The sequence below is a fragment of the Antechinus flavipes genome, chromosome 4, assembly GCF_016432865.1.
Source record: "Antechinus flavipes isolate AdamAnt ecotype Samford, QLD, Australia chromosome 4, AdamAnt_v2, whole genome shotgun sequence".
Taxonomy (NCBI): domain Eukaryota; kingdom Metazoa; phylum Chordata; class Mammalia; order Dasyuromorphia; family Dasyuridae; genus Antechinus; species Antechinus flavipes.
The window spans coordinates 284,569,956-284,588,701 of record NC_067401.1 but is presented as its reverse complement, the minus strand read 5'-3'; the positions used below and the strand labels follow the sequence as shown (position 1 = coordinate 284,588,701).

Here is an 18,746-nt window from a genome sequence, read left to right as displayed (position 1 = left end):
TTTAGGTTTTTAAATAAGTTCTTACTGTGATTTTTGCCCAGTGCTCTTCTTATCTCCTATCCTCATACTGCTTTTTTTTTTTTTTTCCTTCTCTTTTTTCTTTTTTATACACACCTGTTTTCTGTCACAAACCCATCAAATCTAATTGCATCTTCTGGAAGCTTTTTCTGTAGTGGCTAACTTGGTCAGAGTATCTCTTGGGGATTTCATTCAGGTGTTATGTGAATATGGCCCGGGAGCCGTGTCAAATGGCCTGCTCTAGTTCCTGTATTCTAAAGCCTGGTCACCTCAGGCCTTAAATTTGTTTCAGGTCTAGGGTAGTTTAAGTTCAGCATATATCAGTAATAATGTACTTTTCATTGGAAATTGACTTCTGGTACTATTATTAATTTTATATAAATTTCTACAAAATTTAAACCTTTTAGTAGTTTGCCTCAAATTATATAATGATTTCTAATTGCATATGTTTTGACTGTTTATATGAAACTGTTTATTTTTACTTAATATTTCATTTTTTCCCAATTACATGTAAAAAAAATGTCAATGTTCACTTAAAAATTTGAGTTCCAAATTCTCTCCCTCCCTACCCACTCCTCTTAATGGAAAGGCAAGCAAATTGATATAGGTTATACATGTATAAATATGCAAAATATTATTTCCGTATTAGTCATGTTGTTAGAAAAGATGGACCAAAATAAAAACCCAAGAAAAATAAAGTTTAAAAAGTAAGCTTTAATCTGTATTCAGACTCTATTACTTCTTGCTCTAAAGATACTTAACATTTTTCATGATAAATCCTTCAGAGTTATCTTGGATCATTGTTTTGCAGATAATAGCCAAGCCATTCACAATTGCTCTTACCACATTGCTTGTTGTGTACAATGTTCTCCTGGTTTTACTCATTTCATTTTGCATCAATTTATGTAATCTCTCTAGGTTTTTCTGATAGCATCTTTTGTTATATTACAATAGTATTTCATCAAATCATATGTTATAAATTGTTTAATTATTTCCCAAATGATAGGCATTCCCGAATTTTCAGTTCTTTGCCATCAAAAAAGAGCTGCTATAAATATTTAGGTATAGTTCCAAATTGCTTGACATTATAGTCAAATCAATTTACAACAGTACATTAGTTTCTCAAGTTTTCCACACCTCCTTCAATAGTTATTCTCCTTTTCTGACCTATCAACTAATCTTATTAATAGGTATGAAGTTGTACCTCAGTATTGTTTTAATTTGCATTTCTCCAATCAATAATAATTCGGAATATTTTTTCAAATAGCTATAGGTAGCTTTGATTATTTCATCTGAAAATTGACTGTATTTTGTGATCATTTGTCAACTGGGTAATGGCTTTTATTTTTATAAATTTGACTCATTTCTCTATATATTTGAGAAATGAGACCTTTATCAAAGAAACTGGATTCAAATTTTTTTCACAGTTATTATTGCTAACTATATTTCCCTCCATCCTGTTTATTCTATCTCTCTCTCCTTTCACCCTTTCCCTCTTCTAAAGTGTTTTGTTTCTATTGCCTTCCCAATCTAACCTCCCTTTTATGAGCACATTTCCCCCTTACTTTATTCTCTTTCCCTCCTACTTTTCTGTAATTAAGATAGATTTCTATACTCAATTGAGAATGTATGTTATACCCTTTCTGACCTAGATCTGATAAGAATTAGATTCAACCATTCCCCACCACTTCCTCCATCTTTTCTCCTTCTATAATAGGGGAACTCTATAATAGTTCTTTCTTGCTTCTTTTATGTGAGATAATTAATCCCATTCTACTTCTTCCTTTCCCTTTCTCCCAGTATGTTCCTCTTTCTCACCTCTTAATTTTATTTTTAAAGTGATCATCCTATTATATTCAACTCACACCTGTGCTCTCTGTCTAGGTGTGTGTGTATGGAATTATTTTCTTCAGTGAGGTTTTATATCTCCTTTCTCATTTAGGCAATATTACTTTTTAATGAGTTCTTCAGTGAATGTTTGTGCCTCTTTTCCCATTTGGGCAATTCTGCTTTTTAAGAAGTTTTTCTCTTCAGTGAATTTTTGCATTTCTTTTTCCATTTGACTACTTCTGCCTTTCAAAGCATTCTTCTGTTCGTTGGATTTTGAACCTCTTTTTACCATTTGGTCTGTTCTGTTTTTTTAAGCTGTTATTTTCTTTAGTATTTTTTTATTCCTTCTTTATCAATCTATTGAATTTTTTTTTTTTTGCATCACTCTCCCTTTTTCCCCAATTTTTCCTCTGTCTTTCTTACTTGATTTTTAGACCTCTTTTTAACTCTTCCATAGCCTGAGACCAATTCATATTTTTCTTGGAGGCCTTGAATGTAGGAATTATGAATTTGCTGTTTTCTTCTAAGAATCTGTCTTGTCACCATAGTAATTTTCTATGGTCAGAATTGATTTTTGTTGTCTGCTCATTTCTCATTTTCTCAACCTATTTTTTATTTTTTTATTTTTAACTTTTTGCTAAAGTGAGGCTCTGCTTCCAAGTTGAAGGGCACATTGTCCTAAGTTTCAGGAGTTTTGTGTAATTATTTTCAGAGATATTTCTAGGGACCTGTAATTTTTCAAAATTGGGATCTAAGGGGAAGTGTATGAATATACACTTATTATTATTGTTATTACAGCTTTTTATTTACAGAATATATGCATGGGTAATTTTTCAACATTGGCCCTTGCCTTCTGTTCCAACTTTTCCCTTCCTTCTCCCTCCCTCCTCACCTAGATGGTAGATAGCCCAATAATACATGTTAAACATGTTGAAGTATATGTTAAATCCTATATATATATATGTACATATTTATACAATGATCTTGCTGCACAAGAAAAATCGATCTAGAAAGAAAGAAAAAAAAAACTGAGAAGGAAAACAAAAATGCAAGCAAATAATAATAGAAAGAGTGGAAATCCTCTGTTGTGGTCCACACTCATTGGGGAAATGTATTTTCTACTCTCTTGGCCTATGTTGTGGTCTGTGAGTGACCACAAACACTGTTTTCTGCCCTAAAACTGTGATGGAGAGTACTTGCTTCACTGGAAACTGATATGCTAATGCTCCTCTTCACCATGGGGCTGCCACCCAGGACTATGACCTGAATCTGAGTATGGGCAAAGCAATAGAGTCCTGCCCCCAGTGCCAGCAAAGAGATCTCTGTGATCTCCTTCTGACAAGTTTCTTGACCACTCCCTCTTCTTCCTTCCTGCCCCCCTCCCCTTTACACGTTAAAATATTGAAAGCAGCAGGAGCCGCAGCCACTATAATTGCTGTTTCATTCATTCCCAAGATCTGCTGCTAGTTTGTTGGGGCCTGATCTGTGCTCCCCCTCACCTGAGTATAACAGACCTTTTCTGTCAAACTTTATGTTGTATTGGGCTAGAAAATTGTTTCCCTACAATTTTTATGGGTTCTGCCATTTCAGGATTTGTTTTCAGGCATTTTTTAAAAGGTCTTTGTTAGGATTTGTGGGAGAGCTTAGGTAAGTCCTTGCCTTCTCTCTACCATTTTGACTCTGTTCCCTGTTTTTACAGCCAAATATGTAAAATGTTCGTGTGACTGAATTATTAATTGTTTTTTAAATAAGTTTTTCTCTGCCACATTTTAAACCTTGGTCCTGCATCTAACTCTTAATTTAGATCTTTTGTATTAATTATGTATAATTAATGATTTTGTATACATAGATGCAGATGAAAATAATTTTAAGGTGATACTTAAAAAGTTACATATGAAATCTTATAACCTTTAAAAAATTTTATTTAATCTTTTTGGAAAAAGATAACAACCCAGAGAGAGGACTATGGGGACTGAATGTGGATCACAACTTAGTATTTTCACTTTTTTATTCTTGCTTGCTTGCTTTTTGCTTTCTCTCTCATTGTTTTCCTTTTTGATCTGATTTTTCTTATGCAGCATGATAATTGTGTGTTTATGTATAGAACGATTGCACATGTTTAATGCATGTTGTATTACTTGAGGGAGTAATGAGGGAGGGAAAAAATTTGGAACACAAGGTTTTGCAAGGGCCAATCTTCAAAATTATGCATATGTTTTGAAAATTAAAAGCTTTAATTTTTAAAAAAGCTAGCTGATACTTCTCAAAAGCAATAAATTTGTTAGCATATTTAGATAGGTGTCTCATTAAAAGTTGTGATAAATGCATCTCTTCATGTTTTATTTTGTTTTTCGTTTTCATTTTGTTTGGTTAGCTTGGTGTTGAGTCATTTCATTTGAGTCCAATTCTTTGTGACTCCCTTTAGGATTTTCTTAGCAAAGATAACACAGTAGTTTGACTTTTCCTTCTCCAGCTCACTTTACAGATGAGGAAACTGAGGCAAACAGGTTGAGTGATTTGCCCAGAATTATCCAGCTAGTAAGTATCTAAGGCTGGATTTGAAGTGAGGAAGATGAGTCTTCTTGACTCCAGACCCAGGATTCTATCTCTATTTATTTCTATTTGCCCTCTGCTAGCTTAACAGACCTCATATATATCATATACTTGTTTATTGGGTAAGTTAATTAATATATAGTACTTTTATGCCAGAAAAGAGCACTGTATTTATAGTCAAAAGAACGGGGTTTTTAGTGGGATATGGTGTTTCCTTCTGCCACCCCCCCCTTAGCATATGATGGAGATGGAGATACACACACACACACACACACACACACACACACACACACACACAAATTGGTGACTTTCACTAGTCCTTACTTATCCTTGGAGTTTGCCATCAGTTTGTTGCTCTGGAGTTGTCTCCTCAAAATGAGGAACTAGGGTCCCAGTGCTTCACTTACACCTCTATTTCAGATTAATAAGGAACAGTTTTTTGGGTTTTTTTGGCTGAGGCAATTGGGGTTAAGTGACTTGCCCAAGGGTCACACAGCCAGGAAGTATTAAGTATGTGAGACCAGATTTGAACTCAGGTCCTTCTGACTTCAGGGCTGGTGCTCTATCCACTGTACCTCCTAGCTGCCCCATAAGGGACAGTTCTTTATTGACTCAATTGTAAGGGGATGGAAGGAAGAAGGACTTTTGAATTGTTCCTATAGTACAAAGATGAATTAGGCATGGAACAAAAAGTTCTGTTCCACCACAAAAAAGGAATTACCAAGTAGTAAATAACAATAAAATTTATACATTCAGTTGAAAAGCTAGTGTTCAATCAGCATTTGAACAGTGATACTTATTAATCATTTTACATTTCATTGCCATGAAGTGACTCCATTCTTCCATGGGTTCTAACTCTGGATAAATGCTTTCCTTTGTCATTGTTTCTGCCACAACTGCTCCAGTAATGAGTATCCTGATGCTCGGAAGGAGAAGATGCCAGCTGCCTCTGAAGATCTCACAAAGCTCCATCCCAGATAATGGGTGATTCTATAAACTTTCCCCTGTGTGTAATACCCCACATCTCTCATAGAAGACATGAAGACATTTACTCATTTTCTGATCTTTCTAACCCTCTCCAACCTTTTCACACATTGGAAAGTTTAGGTTACATTGAATGATGACCAATGAGAATACTCAGATGTCCTCAGTATCCCAGGAGTTACTCTATCATAGGACACCCCTAGTAATCATGTTAGCTTCTGGGCTCCTATTGATATTCTTTTATTTGTACAAACCCAGAGACATTCAAAATGTTACTATTTATTTAACTAAACCAAAAGATTTATATTAACTAAACCAAAAGAAATAGTAAAATAACAGAAGTATTCATTTTAAAAGCAAGTGTGGGCATAATAAACATTTCACAATTCACATATACACCTGAGTAACCTTTCAAGGCACTAAGGATCAGGAGAGACTGAGCATACCATTGCAGAAATCTGCCAAGGAGTCATATGAGTGAGGAAAACTTATGTGTTTAGGGTGAATTACAATTCCAGAATCGCAAATTTTAGTGTTGTCTTTTTGTCTCAATAACTGTTTATAAAAATTCCTTGACAAACTAGCTTCTGTGATGAACAGATGCTTCTACACTAAACTGACTTGATTCATGCTATGATTGAATAACACCTCACTGAGCTCTGCATCTCAGCAAACCAATCTCCTGGGTAACCTCTGATTCCCTACTTCAAGCTGTTCCTCTGCTGAGAACTTACTACTTAATAATAATGTAGTATCCATCACCCTGGCTTTGAACTTAACTAGTGCAATTCTGAAATCTTTCCTTTCTCTTCTCTCTTCTGTATTTTATTCTAGGCCCTCTGATCTCAACTTAGCTTATTGTAAAGTAATAATATTCTCAACATGTCTATAATCAGATAAATAATTTTCTCCCATATTCATAAAACAGTTCTGGTGCTTATTTCCAACATAACATAGCTTGTTACATTATAATTGAACAATAACTGTATCAAAATTCTATGTCAGAATTATTATTCTCCTTAGGACTGTGAGCCAACTTATGTCCTAGACAAGTGAACTAACAATGCTTATTTAACTCAGCAACATACTGTTCCATATGAAGAGAGAATCATCTTACTTAGTAAAGAAGATAGTACATTACATGTCCAATTCAATGAATAGAAAAAGATCTCTAAGATTAATATTAATAGAATCTTATTTTAATGATTGTTATCAAAGCTTCCAATTTTAGGTTAAAGACTATCTATAATTATAGGCCTATAGGAGAAATTAAAATGCTTGACTCATGCCTACAGTAAATTTCATTGAATTAAATCCAGTGTAAATTTATTAGCTTCTTCATAAGTCTTTTCCTACTTAGCAATCACTTTAATCAAAGTATTCCTTTGGGGCAATATTTGTATAAGAACTGTTTAAAATATATTATTAGATATCCTTATTAAGACGACATAGTTTTAAAATGTATTGGTCTTTTTTTTCTTTTAATTCTAAAGAATATTCTCTGAAAGAATCGGAGAGCTTTTTGCTATGAGGTTTGTGACTTCAAAACACTTTCTCACTACAGTCACTGTAATTTGTGAGATGTATTAGAATTTCAGAGAGGTTAAAAATTAAAGTAGTGGGCAGGGAGTAAGTTAGTTATTGGAAAAGGAAGTAATAAAATGAAGAGTTTCCACACGTTAATTAAAAAAAACATTGGATTGACAGTCTGAATTTGAATTCTTGCTCTAACGTTTATTACCCTTGTGACCCTTACCAAATTGCATAAACTCTCTGGGCCTGTTTCCTTTTTGTAAATTGAGAGGGCTTAACTAGATGACTTCTGAGATGTAGCCCAATGCTAAGTCTTCACAACTGTGTTTGATAAACCCAAGAACAAACTAGTCAAGAGAAGAACTCCTTATATAACAAGAAATATAGGGAAAACTAGAAAATAGCTTGGCAAAAAATATGTATCATCACCTTCCACCATATACCACAGTAAGCTTCAGTGGATATGAAATCCAAAGATAATAGGTCACATAATAAAAAGAGTTGAAAGAAAATGATATAGTACCTTAACCATTATGGCACAGGTAGAATTCCTAATAATATGAGATAGAAGAGATGAGCAAAGATAAAGATAAAATAGGCACTTTTAATGACATCATAAAATTTTCGCATAGTAATGCTGAAGAAACTGAGGCAAGATAGAGAGTAGAGCGTTTTTAAATATTTTATTTGAGAGGGAGAGATTGTACTCGGGCTATGTTGCCCCCAGGGCTGATATCTTAAAGCATCTGGCAGGGAATGTGAAGTTCCCATGAAATATATATATGTGACTCCAAGCTACTGGAGTAGACCGAGGCAGGGGTGGAGTCAGAGCACTGAGAGCAGTAACAGACTATCAACCCGGTTCTGACAGGGTCGGGGGAGGCACCAGACATTCTGATAAGTAGGGAAGGTCTGGGATCATGATATCTAAGATAGAAAATCTTTCTCCTTATCTGGATTAAACATCCTGATGATTAGGAGGGAAGGGTGGTGTTGCAACTAGGGGCATTGAGGCAGAACAATTAGGAACTGAGGCAGAACTATTCAGGGAAACTAAGGCAGGATAATTAAAGAGAACTGTGGCACAATAGCATGAAAAAATAGCACAACTAGATTAAGAAGAGTAACTTATTTAGGGATAAAAAGAACTTTGCGTCAAATATCTCCTCTAATATCCAAGACAGAATTAACATAAGTATGAAAACAAGAACCATTCACTAATGGTTAAATGGTCAAAAGATAAGAACGGTTTTCAAAAAAAAAAAAATTGCAAAACTGTTAATTGTATGAAAATTTCCCCAAAATCACTAATCAGAAAAATGTAAATCATAACAATTATGGATTTATGCTAAAAGAATGACTTAAATGACTACACCTTTTGAATGAAGAATCTCACTAATGAGTTTATCCCTTAATAAGAGCAAAGGTCCCATACACTGAAATATTCATAAGCATTTTTTGTGGTGTCAAAGAATTAGAAACAAAATGGGTATTTATTATATAGGAAATGGCTAAGCAAATATTGGTACATGAAATCGAATGTTATACTTAAGAAACAATGAATATCAAGAAGCCAGAGAAAAATAAGAAAACTTACATTAACTGAAAAAACAGCAAAGGCAGCTGAACCAGGAAAACAACCTACATAAAAAATACAGTAATATAAGTGAAAAGAACAGAAATACAAAACTGAACACCATATAATTATGATGATCGAGTCCTGATAAAAAGAAAGTGCAGCTTCCTCCCTAATTTGGAGAGATGGCAGGCTATGAATAAGGAATCTGGGACATGTCAGAAATGTTTAGTATGTTGATTGCTTTTACTGATTTTTTTAAAAATTTATTAAAAAGAAAGGTCTGCTGGGTAGGAGAGGAGGAAAGAATACATTAGAAAAGAATATAATGAAAAATCATTAGAAAGGAATATAATGAAAAATCATGGGATATCAATAAAACATTTTTTTAAAAGAATAATTATTTTGGCCATAATGACCTTAAGGAAAACCACTTTATAATCATACCACTTCTTTAGTTTCAAGATTCATACATAGACAGTAGTTGCCTTAACTATTTTCTGAATCAGTTACCACTGAAGTGTGCCTGTCCTCTCATCTCTCTCCTCCTTATTTGATAAATTAATAATAAAAGTAGGAAAGGAAGACATTTGCAACATATGCTAGTTTGAAAAGGCTTTTGGACGCTATTGTAAAAATATAAGTATGGTTTTTTGTAACAAAGTAAGTTCTCTACGGGCAGATTAACAGTTTGAATAAATTAAATAACTGTTTCCAAAACAGTGTAGCCTTAAATTCAGTTCATTAACACCCTTTTTGAAAGTAGTCATGTGAGATAAACTGATAACATTTACAGCTCAAAAATTAGCTCACTTAAAAAAATGTTTTTACACAACATCAAAAATCTACAGGTTTTCAAGTGTCTTAAGGAGTTGCTGGACAAAATTTCCCCAAAGCTACACATTCATGAAGAATTAGCACCTAACTATACTTAGGTATTTTATAATCTAGAGAACATAATTATTATAGCAAAACTTGGGGCACAATCTGATTTATAAGTTGTTATAATATCACACAGACAATTCTGATCCTTATCAGAAATGTTTCCTGAAATTATTTTCCTTTGAGCTGATAAGAAATTAAGACAAATGAGTCATTAAAATACTACTACAACTGAAAATTGAACTTTTAGATACCCAACCCATATGAGTTTCACTATGAAAGTAACTTTCAAAGGCCAACAAAATATATGTGTATGTATATGTGTGTGTGTGTATATATATATAATATACATACATACATATATATATATATATTTAAATATTTCTGTACAAAAAGAATCGGACTTTGAAATAGTGTACAATTAACCTGTGAAGGAATGCAGGACGACAAAAAATAGAGGGATTGGGAATTCTATGTAGTGGTTCATACTCATTTTCCAGAGTTCTTTCACTGGATCTACCTGGTTCAGTTCATTACTGCTCTATTGGAACTGATTTGGTTCATTTCATTGTTGAAGAGGGCCACGTCCATCAGAATTGATCATCATATAATATTGTTGTTGAAGTATATGATGATCTCCTGGTCCTGCTCATTTCATTCAGCATCAGTTCATGTAAGTCTCTCCAGGCCTTTCTGAAATCATCCTGCTGGTCATTTCTTACAGAGCAATAATATTCCATAATATTCATATACCACAATTTATTCAGCCATTCTCCAATTGATGGGCATCCACTCAGTTTCCAGTTTTTGGATACTACAAAGAGGGCTGCCACAAACATTCTTGGACATACAGGTCCCTTTCCCTTCTTTAAGATTTCTTTGGGATATAAACCCAGTAGTAACACTGTTGGATCAAAGGGCATGCATAGTTCCAATCGCTCTCTAGAATGGCTGAATCCAACAAAATATTTTTAAATGATCTGCAATCAAGGCTACTTATTTAACAGTCTAGGCCTGTGTGCATGGACTCACACACTCTCTCTTACACACATACACACTCACACAAAATGTCCCAAAAGCCTTATGATTTTAAGCTTTAAAAACTTTAGAAATTTAAATACTATAAACTTATACAAAGCAGCATATGAAAGTTTGCTTAAATTCCTTTTACATTTACTTAGATTAGTGAATTTTAAATAATTAATTTTTAGTTTTAACCAGACAAGATAACTTATCAATATACATTGTATGTGCAATAGTTTCTAGATGATATTTCTCAAACCTGTGGATTGGTAGAGAATAGTCTTGCACAGTCAGATTGGTTATCTCCTGATCTGTCTACATTAGACTCTTTCTTGTAAGGTCACATCAAAATTTTCATGGAAAACCTAATTCTTTGGTTAGAAATATGAATGCAATCCTTTATGAACAATTTTCAGTTGAAGAAATTAAAATTATTTCTAGTCATATAAAAATGTTCTCTAAATCACTATTGATCAGAGAAATGCAAACTAAGACAACTTTGAACAGCAGCTGATGAAAGTTTTTACAAAATTTAACAATCAACTAGAGTGATCTATTTGTATAAGAGAGTGGTTATTTTGAATTTTCATAAGAAACATTAATATTGAACATTTAGATAATTAACCTTTCAAATGTTTTTTGTAAATTTGCTACATGGGGTGTGTGTGTGTGTGTGTGTGTGTGTGTGTGTGTGTGTGTGTGTGTGTGTGTGTTGGTGCAATAAAAAGAACTGGATTCAGGAGGACCTGAGTTCAAATCTCGCCTCAGATACTTGGCATTTAGTAGTTGTATGAGTAAGTCACTGAACTCTGATTGCCTCTCAAAAAATAAACAAAAACGTGTGAGTGTGTGAGAGACAGACAGACACACACACACACACACACACACACACACACACAACATGCGCTTGGTAAAATGCATGTGTATATATACATTTTAAATTGACTACAATGGAATATTTGTTTTGAATTTATTTAAGAAAACAACTGGTAGGCAAAACAAGTATTCTGTCATATATAACATTGATACTTTTTTTTTTTTTTTTGCTGAGGCAGTTGGGGGTTAAGTAACTTGCCCAGGATCACACAGTCAGGACACAGTGTTAAGTGTCTGAGGTCAAACGTGAACTGAGGTCCTCCTGACTTAAGGGCTGGTGCTCTGTCTTTTAAAACTTTTAAATATTTTAAAATTACTTTTAAAACTTTTAAATATAATGATTTTAATTAGTTCTTTTGAATCCTTTTAATTAGTTAATACTTTTTAAATTAATACTTTTAAAAGTTCTGTCTATTTAATTTTTATAAATTGGTTTTTGTGTCTATTTCCTTTTTTCTTCTCATCTCAAAATCAGTTCTGTCACAAAAAGCAGGTGTTTCATAATTCTATCACTTCTGGACATCCCAGGACAATTTAGTCCTAGCCCCATTTCCCCAAAATTTGTAAATACAACCTATTCACAACCATTTCTATATTACCATACTTCTCCACTGTTATTATCTGGTTGGTTTTGTTGTTATTTTTGTTTTCCCTTTACCTCCAAATTCCTATAAATGCTTTACTGTGACTTTTATCCACCCAATACCAAATCCTCTCTCTTGTACATCTAACATCTTTCCTTCCAAACATAGGATCAAAGGATTTGGAGCTTTAGGACTTTAAAAAGCATTGTTTAACTTCATTTTTATAGATGAGAAAACCGAAGGCCACTGAATTCCAAATCCATATACATTGCTTTTTTTTTTTTTTACAGCATCTTATTGCTTCCTTTTTTTCATCTGTTAATCTCTTGCCTGTCCTATAAATTCCAATTTAGATTTTACCTTCTTCTTCCTCTACCACCCAGAAGACCTCCTTTAAGACTCATATAGTGAATACCTTGATCTAAACTCTTTATTGCAATTATCAAATGATTAGTATATTAGTTATTTCTCTTGTCTCTTACTCTTCTATCAAACAACAAGTATTTATTAAGTGTGTCATTGATTTTAAAAAAAGAAACAAGAAAGAAAGAAACACTACAAGAGCCTCTATTACATGAGGAAGGCAAAAAGGTAGGAACAACATATTTATGTAAGTGTATACAAAATAAATTCATAAATTTAAGATGATTTTGGGAGGATCTGGAAAGGCTTCATGAAAAAAGTAGTATTTGAGCTGAACTTTTAAGGAAGAGGTAGAGCTAAAGAAAAAGGGGAATAGCCAGTGCCAGTCAGGAAGGCCAGAGGAGTGTTGACTAGGATGATGGAAAAGTTGAAAGGAGGTCATGTTGTTAAGTGCTTTAAATGTTAGTTCATTCAGCAGAATTAATTTTGGTATTTCCTTAGATTTAAACTTGTCTCCTTAGTTTTCAAGACACTTTCAACTTATGCTGCAAAAATCCTGAGGCAGAAGAAGGGAGGTGGAAAGAAGGTTGTAAAACCCTCGTCAATATTTAAGAAAAAATTTAGAAAAATAAGTTTAGTTATTGTTTCACTTTGTGGCTGACTCTGTGATCCCTTTTGGGAGGGAGGAGAGTGGTTTCTTGGGAAAGATGCTGAAATACCATTTCCTTCTCTAGTTCACTTTACAGAAGAGGGAACTGAAACAGCTGAAACAAACAGATTAAGTGATTTGCCCAGGGTCACTCAAAACAGTGAGTGTCTGAGAACAGATTTAAACTTATAAAGATGCATCTTCTCAATTTCAATCCCAGTGCTTTATCCACTGTACCATCTAACTGTGGTATCCTAACCATGATTAGGAACAACTGGAATTTATTGAGTAGGAGGGGGTAGAAGATAGATTGGAGTGTTCGAAGACAGAATATTAATTAGTAAAAGGGCTATTAAATTAGTTCAGGAGAGAGACTATAAGGGACTGAATCATGGCGATAACTGTAGAGACAAAAGAAGACCAAATCATTTTGATGATTACTACTGCATAATGTAGTTTCTAGTTACTTTCCATTCTTAAACAATTGACACAGCGTTCCTGGCATATAGTACATTTTTGTTTTCTTCCTTCTTCCATGCTATAACAACTTGGAATACAGACTTTTAGAAGCAAGAACTTCTTTTTGGCATCATTATAGAAAAAAAAGCAACTCCCAAATAAAACCATTATGTCATAGAGTTAAATTTAGAATTCCCAAACATTCATGTAAACTTTTCAGAAAAAAACTCTCATGTTTTTTACAAAATAAATAGTGTTCCTTTCAACTCATGTCCAAGATTGAACTGAAGTATTGTATAAAAACTCAGATCTATCGAAGTTTGGGATAAATTTACAAATTTGACAATGTATTTAGTAGCTTTTGTTCTTTTTTCTTCAAGAACTTAAAAATTTTTTCTTTACTCTAAAACTAGTAAATATCAACTAGATTTTAAGTGATTTGTATGTAAAATCATATGCTTCAAGATAATTGATAATTTAATAATTTAAAGTGTGTATGGTCTTTTCACAAAATAAAAGAATTGCCTTATTTCAGTATACCCTCCAATTTTTCTTCTGCCTCTTTTAAAAATACAGTTCTGTTGTTGCTGTTCTAATTCTGTTTCTGCTATTTGTTTTCACTTTACTTTCTTTATTCCATATCACTTTATATATTTCTTCCCATATTTTTGTAGACCTCATATATTTCTTTTAGCACATTTATTATTCATATACTGTAATTTGTTTAGCTATTTCCCAACTGTTAGACATGAGTTGTTTTTAACCTTTTTTGCTTCTATGAATGAAACTGCTATAAGTCTTTTTTAAAAAATATATAATACCTTTAGCATTAAGCCCTATTGATGGCGGCATTGTTTCAAAAAAGGTGTGAATGATGTTATAAAATTCACTGTACAGAGCAAGTTTATTTCCTAGAACTTAATAACTAGGCCTCTAACTGACCAAAATTTCCTTTTCTTAAAAAAGATGAAACAGATTTTATTTAAAAAGCCCCATATTGATGAGGGAGCCATAGATCTAATCATATTAATACTAACAAACTAGAATACCTCTTTGCCATTTTTGTCTGGTCTTAACAGTCCTGTATATGACCCATTTTTATGTTGACTAATTCATTTATTCTGAAATTACTTTTATCTTAAATTGGTTCCTTCCTCACAGTATATACCTATGAGGATATTAATAGTCAACCATTTCAGGGCACAATGGTTGAGGAATACTTAACTTCAATTTATTTCATTCTTATTGCTTATTTCACTACATTTATGACTTCAATCTAAAATGCATGTGAATCATTTGTATATTAACCATTGTTTAATTTTTTCTTGTTCTGTGAGATTATATAAAATATCTCTGTCCCTGCTGTGAGCATGGCACTATTCTTCAGCCCTAAAAAGTTATTTCTGTTAATATAAAATTTGTCTTTAGTTTTTAAAGATGACACTGTTCATTTCTTACAGAAGTACCATCTGCAACACTAACCTCAAAATATTCCTGACGACTGCATCAGAAATACTGGAAATTCACCACCATAAAGAGCAAAAGAAAGTTAATATTCCAGTTTGAAACCTATACCTGTCTGGATTGATAATATTTTGCATAAATAATGGAAAATAACACATGTTGCTGATAAAGTTTCCTTTTACTTGTGAAAGTGAATCCAGGTTAGATTGCTTAGATTTAAATTGATCCCTTGGCTCTTAGACTTTTCCATTCTAAGCAATAAGAATAGAGGATTTATCTGACCTATATCACACTTTCACCAAAAATTAGAGAAAAAAAAAGCCCAGTATTTTTTTTTCTTATTCTGTTGCTGCCACTAAAATTCAGTTGTCGCTTTGTCCTTCTGTTTTCTATCACAAGACATCTTTTTCTCTGGGAGGTGGATGTATTGGATTGAGAATTCAAAATGAAGTTTCCTGACCAAAAATTATTTTTTTCTTACAGTTGCAGTTTATTAGTTTTGCCCATAAATAGGAATTTAAGTTATTTTCGGGGCTTCCTTAAATTCTCCTAAAAACTCCTCCCTCATTACTCTCCTGGCTCTTCTAATGACTTTTCGAGATTTGCCACCATGTTTCAGTTACTGTTTCATCTGGGAACTTCCCTCTGTGTTTGGAACCTCTTCATCTGAAATATCTTTGTCCTTCTGTCTTCTCAACCCCACCCCTATTCCCAACATCCCTCTATCTGTTGATGAGTTCCTCCTGAACCTTTAGGGGAGGGGTCTAGTCCTGATTTTCGGGATTTAAATAGCTTGTCCTTTCCCTTGTTCTCTTTTAACCCATCTCCATTTTAAGCTCCCTTTTTTGATGTTATATTCCCCTGTCAGAATGTAGTCTTTGATGGCAGTGACTATCTTTTTGCTTGTATCTATATCTCCTATATTTGTTAGCACAGTTCTTGGCAACATCATAATTACCTAATAAATACTTAATTGTTTTATCATCTCTTAATCCATTTACTCCCTCACAATATTCATATACTCTCAGAAATTATGACTATTTGTATACTAACTAACCTGTATATAGTGGTTTAAAGTTTGCATTACCTACCATGTGTCTCCTAATCTTGTGAGTATAATAAGTAATACAATTTCTATTTTACAGATAAAGAAACTAAGTCTCGGAGAGTGTAATAGTCTCTCTAACTGCATCCAAAATACTTTCCACTACATTTATTTTGTTATGATTTTGTGAATCCTGTTAAAATGAATAATGAAAAGTTTTATTTATCTTCTCCTTTTTGTGTGTTTAGGAGGCTTGTACATGACAGTCGAAATAACCTCCAATTGCGTGGCCTGGTGGTATTACTTATTTCCAAAGCTGCTGGACCTAGTAACACAGCAGTATTGCCTCTCAAGCATGACATGGTCAGTGGAATTTATCCCAGGTAAGAAGAAACTGGCTTTTAGAATGGTTGGGGGTTTGTTTTGTTTTTTCAAGTTAATAGGCATTGGCATATATAGCCATTGATTAAGTATATGTACCTTTTTTTTAGCTATCATTCTCTGAGGCAAAGAGAGCCAAGGACTCCTTGAGGTAACAATAAATCTTAAAACAAAATCAAAAGGCTACAAAAATGAAAAAAAATGTAAATACTTCTAGTACTTAGTGTTACCATCTCAACCTAGACTTTCCTGGGGATCCAAAACTAGTTCCTCCTTGGTTATAATAATGGAGGAGACTGAAGTATGTTGCTGTAATTATTCCCCTTTAAAAAATCACATGTGTCCAGTGACAAAAGACAAATGGCACCTGATAGCTTACGTTGAATTTTGGGGAGCTAAATACTTGTCATACCAAGTGCTATGGTAGTTTCTGGCCACATCAAAGTAGCTCAAGGCTTTAGGTGTATGGTGTAAAGTTACAGATGCTCTTTGCATGTTTATTCATGTATCTGAATCTAATTAGTAGTTTACTTTTACCCAGGAAGGAATGCAGTGTATTTTTTTTACCCTCCTTCCTCAAGGCTACTTCATATGGCACATTTGAACCACACCACACAAGGCCATGGTGGCAATGGCTTTAGATGGAATTTTCGATGACCTATGTAAAGAATAAGAATTAGGTAGGTAATCAACCTAAAAAGAAAATCCAAGGATTGAACAGGAATTTTGAGACACTCAAAAAGAAGAGATTGCTATTATTTTCAGACACATGCACAGTGAGAAGCCTGGGTTAGGATGAAAACAATGGTGGTATAAAACACCTTGTATGTTTTTCTATTTTTGTAGAAAATTGTAGAAAAAATTTTATTTTTGTTTTGATGTTTCTTATTGCCTCATGGAGTCATCAGCTTCTATTTGTTACATTCAGATTTTCAGATAGTTTTTTAAGCCAAGCTATTAATTCCCTTTTCAGTTTTTTCTTCCATAGCTCTCATTTCATTTCTGGTTTTTTCCTTAAGCGCTCTTATCCCATTTATGAAAACATTTTAAACTGTTTTAAAACTTTTGTTTCATTTCTTCCAAGAATTCTAGTTGAGTTTGTGCCCAAGCTGTGTTTTTTCCTGAGACATTTCTTGTAGATGTTTTGGAGTCATTTTCTTCTGTTGTATTTGTGTCTTAAGTGTCCCTGCCACCTTTGTTTCTTTGCCCATTCTTCCAGACTGACTTAAATATGATGTTGGGATTGAGCTGTGCCATATTTCTGGAGGAAAGATCTTGGCTCATCCTATTACTGCTTTCTTGGGGATTATTGAGTTTTGTGTATTCTAGGACCTTGGGACCAGGCTGGGAGATCTACAAACTTTCAGTCCTCTCAAAATGGTCTGATCTGGAACAAAGTTTATTGCATATCCATCCCCCCATCCCATTCTCCTGCCTATCTTCTCTTTCCCCCTATTATATGTGCATTCACACTTCTGCACTTCCTGATCTGAGTTTGTGTAAGAGTAGACTGCTTTTGGACTCTACCTCTGTTAGCTAGCTTGGAGAGCTTAGTTGTTTCATTTAGGCAGAATTATAGCTTCTCTTTGTGCTAGTTTTCCCACTCTATTTATTCTTGAATTGGCTGGGCTAAATCCTAGAAATGAGAACCTGCTCTGAGTTTGGAGTCTGAGCCACATCAGTGTTGCTTTTGACTCTGAATTTTTCCCTTTCTCCATACATAGCCCATGGTCCCCTTACATTGGAACACCATTCCCTCCTTGGGTCCCCTTTTCAGTTCATCCTGTATCTGTAATCTAGCACTGGGTAGCTAGTAACAAAGCTGCTAGTTGGCATCTATCCTTTTTGCAGTGTCCTAGTCTAGGTTTGGGAGTATCCTAGTAGAAATTCTCACTCTGGTTCACAGCTTCTCCTTGTGCATTATAATGCTTAGTATGTGGTTGCTCCTGGATGATCTCTATCTCTGGTGTCTATAGACCTCCCTCTCCATCTCCCTATGACAAACTAGACTGGACATAGGACTCACTTACCTCCCTGTATTAAACTAGACTGGATAAAGTACTCACTATGACTGGGAGTATCACTGCCACCTTAGTTCTGCCCTCTCCTGCTTGGATAGTTAAGTTGAATTATTTTAAATAATTAGGCATCTAAATTTTTGGAGACTTTGCAGTGTTCTGGGACTCGATTGTTTCCACATTGTGTGTTCAGCAAACTGCAGCATCTGGAGGGCCCTGCTATCTTTTGAATATCAATATTGTTTCATTGATGCTAACTGACTCATAGGATTTCATAGTCCGCAAAGAATAAAAATGGAGAGTTACCAAAAGGACAGTGATCATGATCAGATGAGTTCATAATTTTGTCAACCTTAAAGTACTCTATAAACTTTCAATTTTAGGATGATGATAGTGATAATACAGTTTGAGAAATGAACTGATGGGACAATCCAAAAATCTCTAATGGCATTTTGGAATATCACGAGATCTAGATTAAGATCCCTGGCATATAAACATTAGATTAGAT

General features: G+C 33.9%; 1 protein-coding gene across 6 annotated transcripts in view; it reads left to right on the top strand.

The window, feature by feature from the left end:
* The window catches only part of PDSS2 (decaprenyl diphosphate synthase subunit 2), a 342,888-nt gene that overhangs the window by 108,678 nt on the left and 215,464 nt on the right, over positions 1–18,746 (top strand). For all 6 annotated transcript variants that reach the window (XM_051997482.1, XM_051997484.1, XM_051997483.1 and 3 more), the window contains exon 2: positions 16,088–16,222. In XM_051997482.1, coding sequence (XP_051853442.1) covers positions 16,088–16,222 — 135 coding nt within the window. The remainder of the gene's footprint in view (positions 1–16,087; positions 16,223–18,746) is intronic.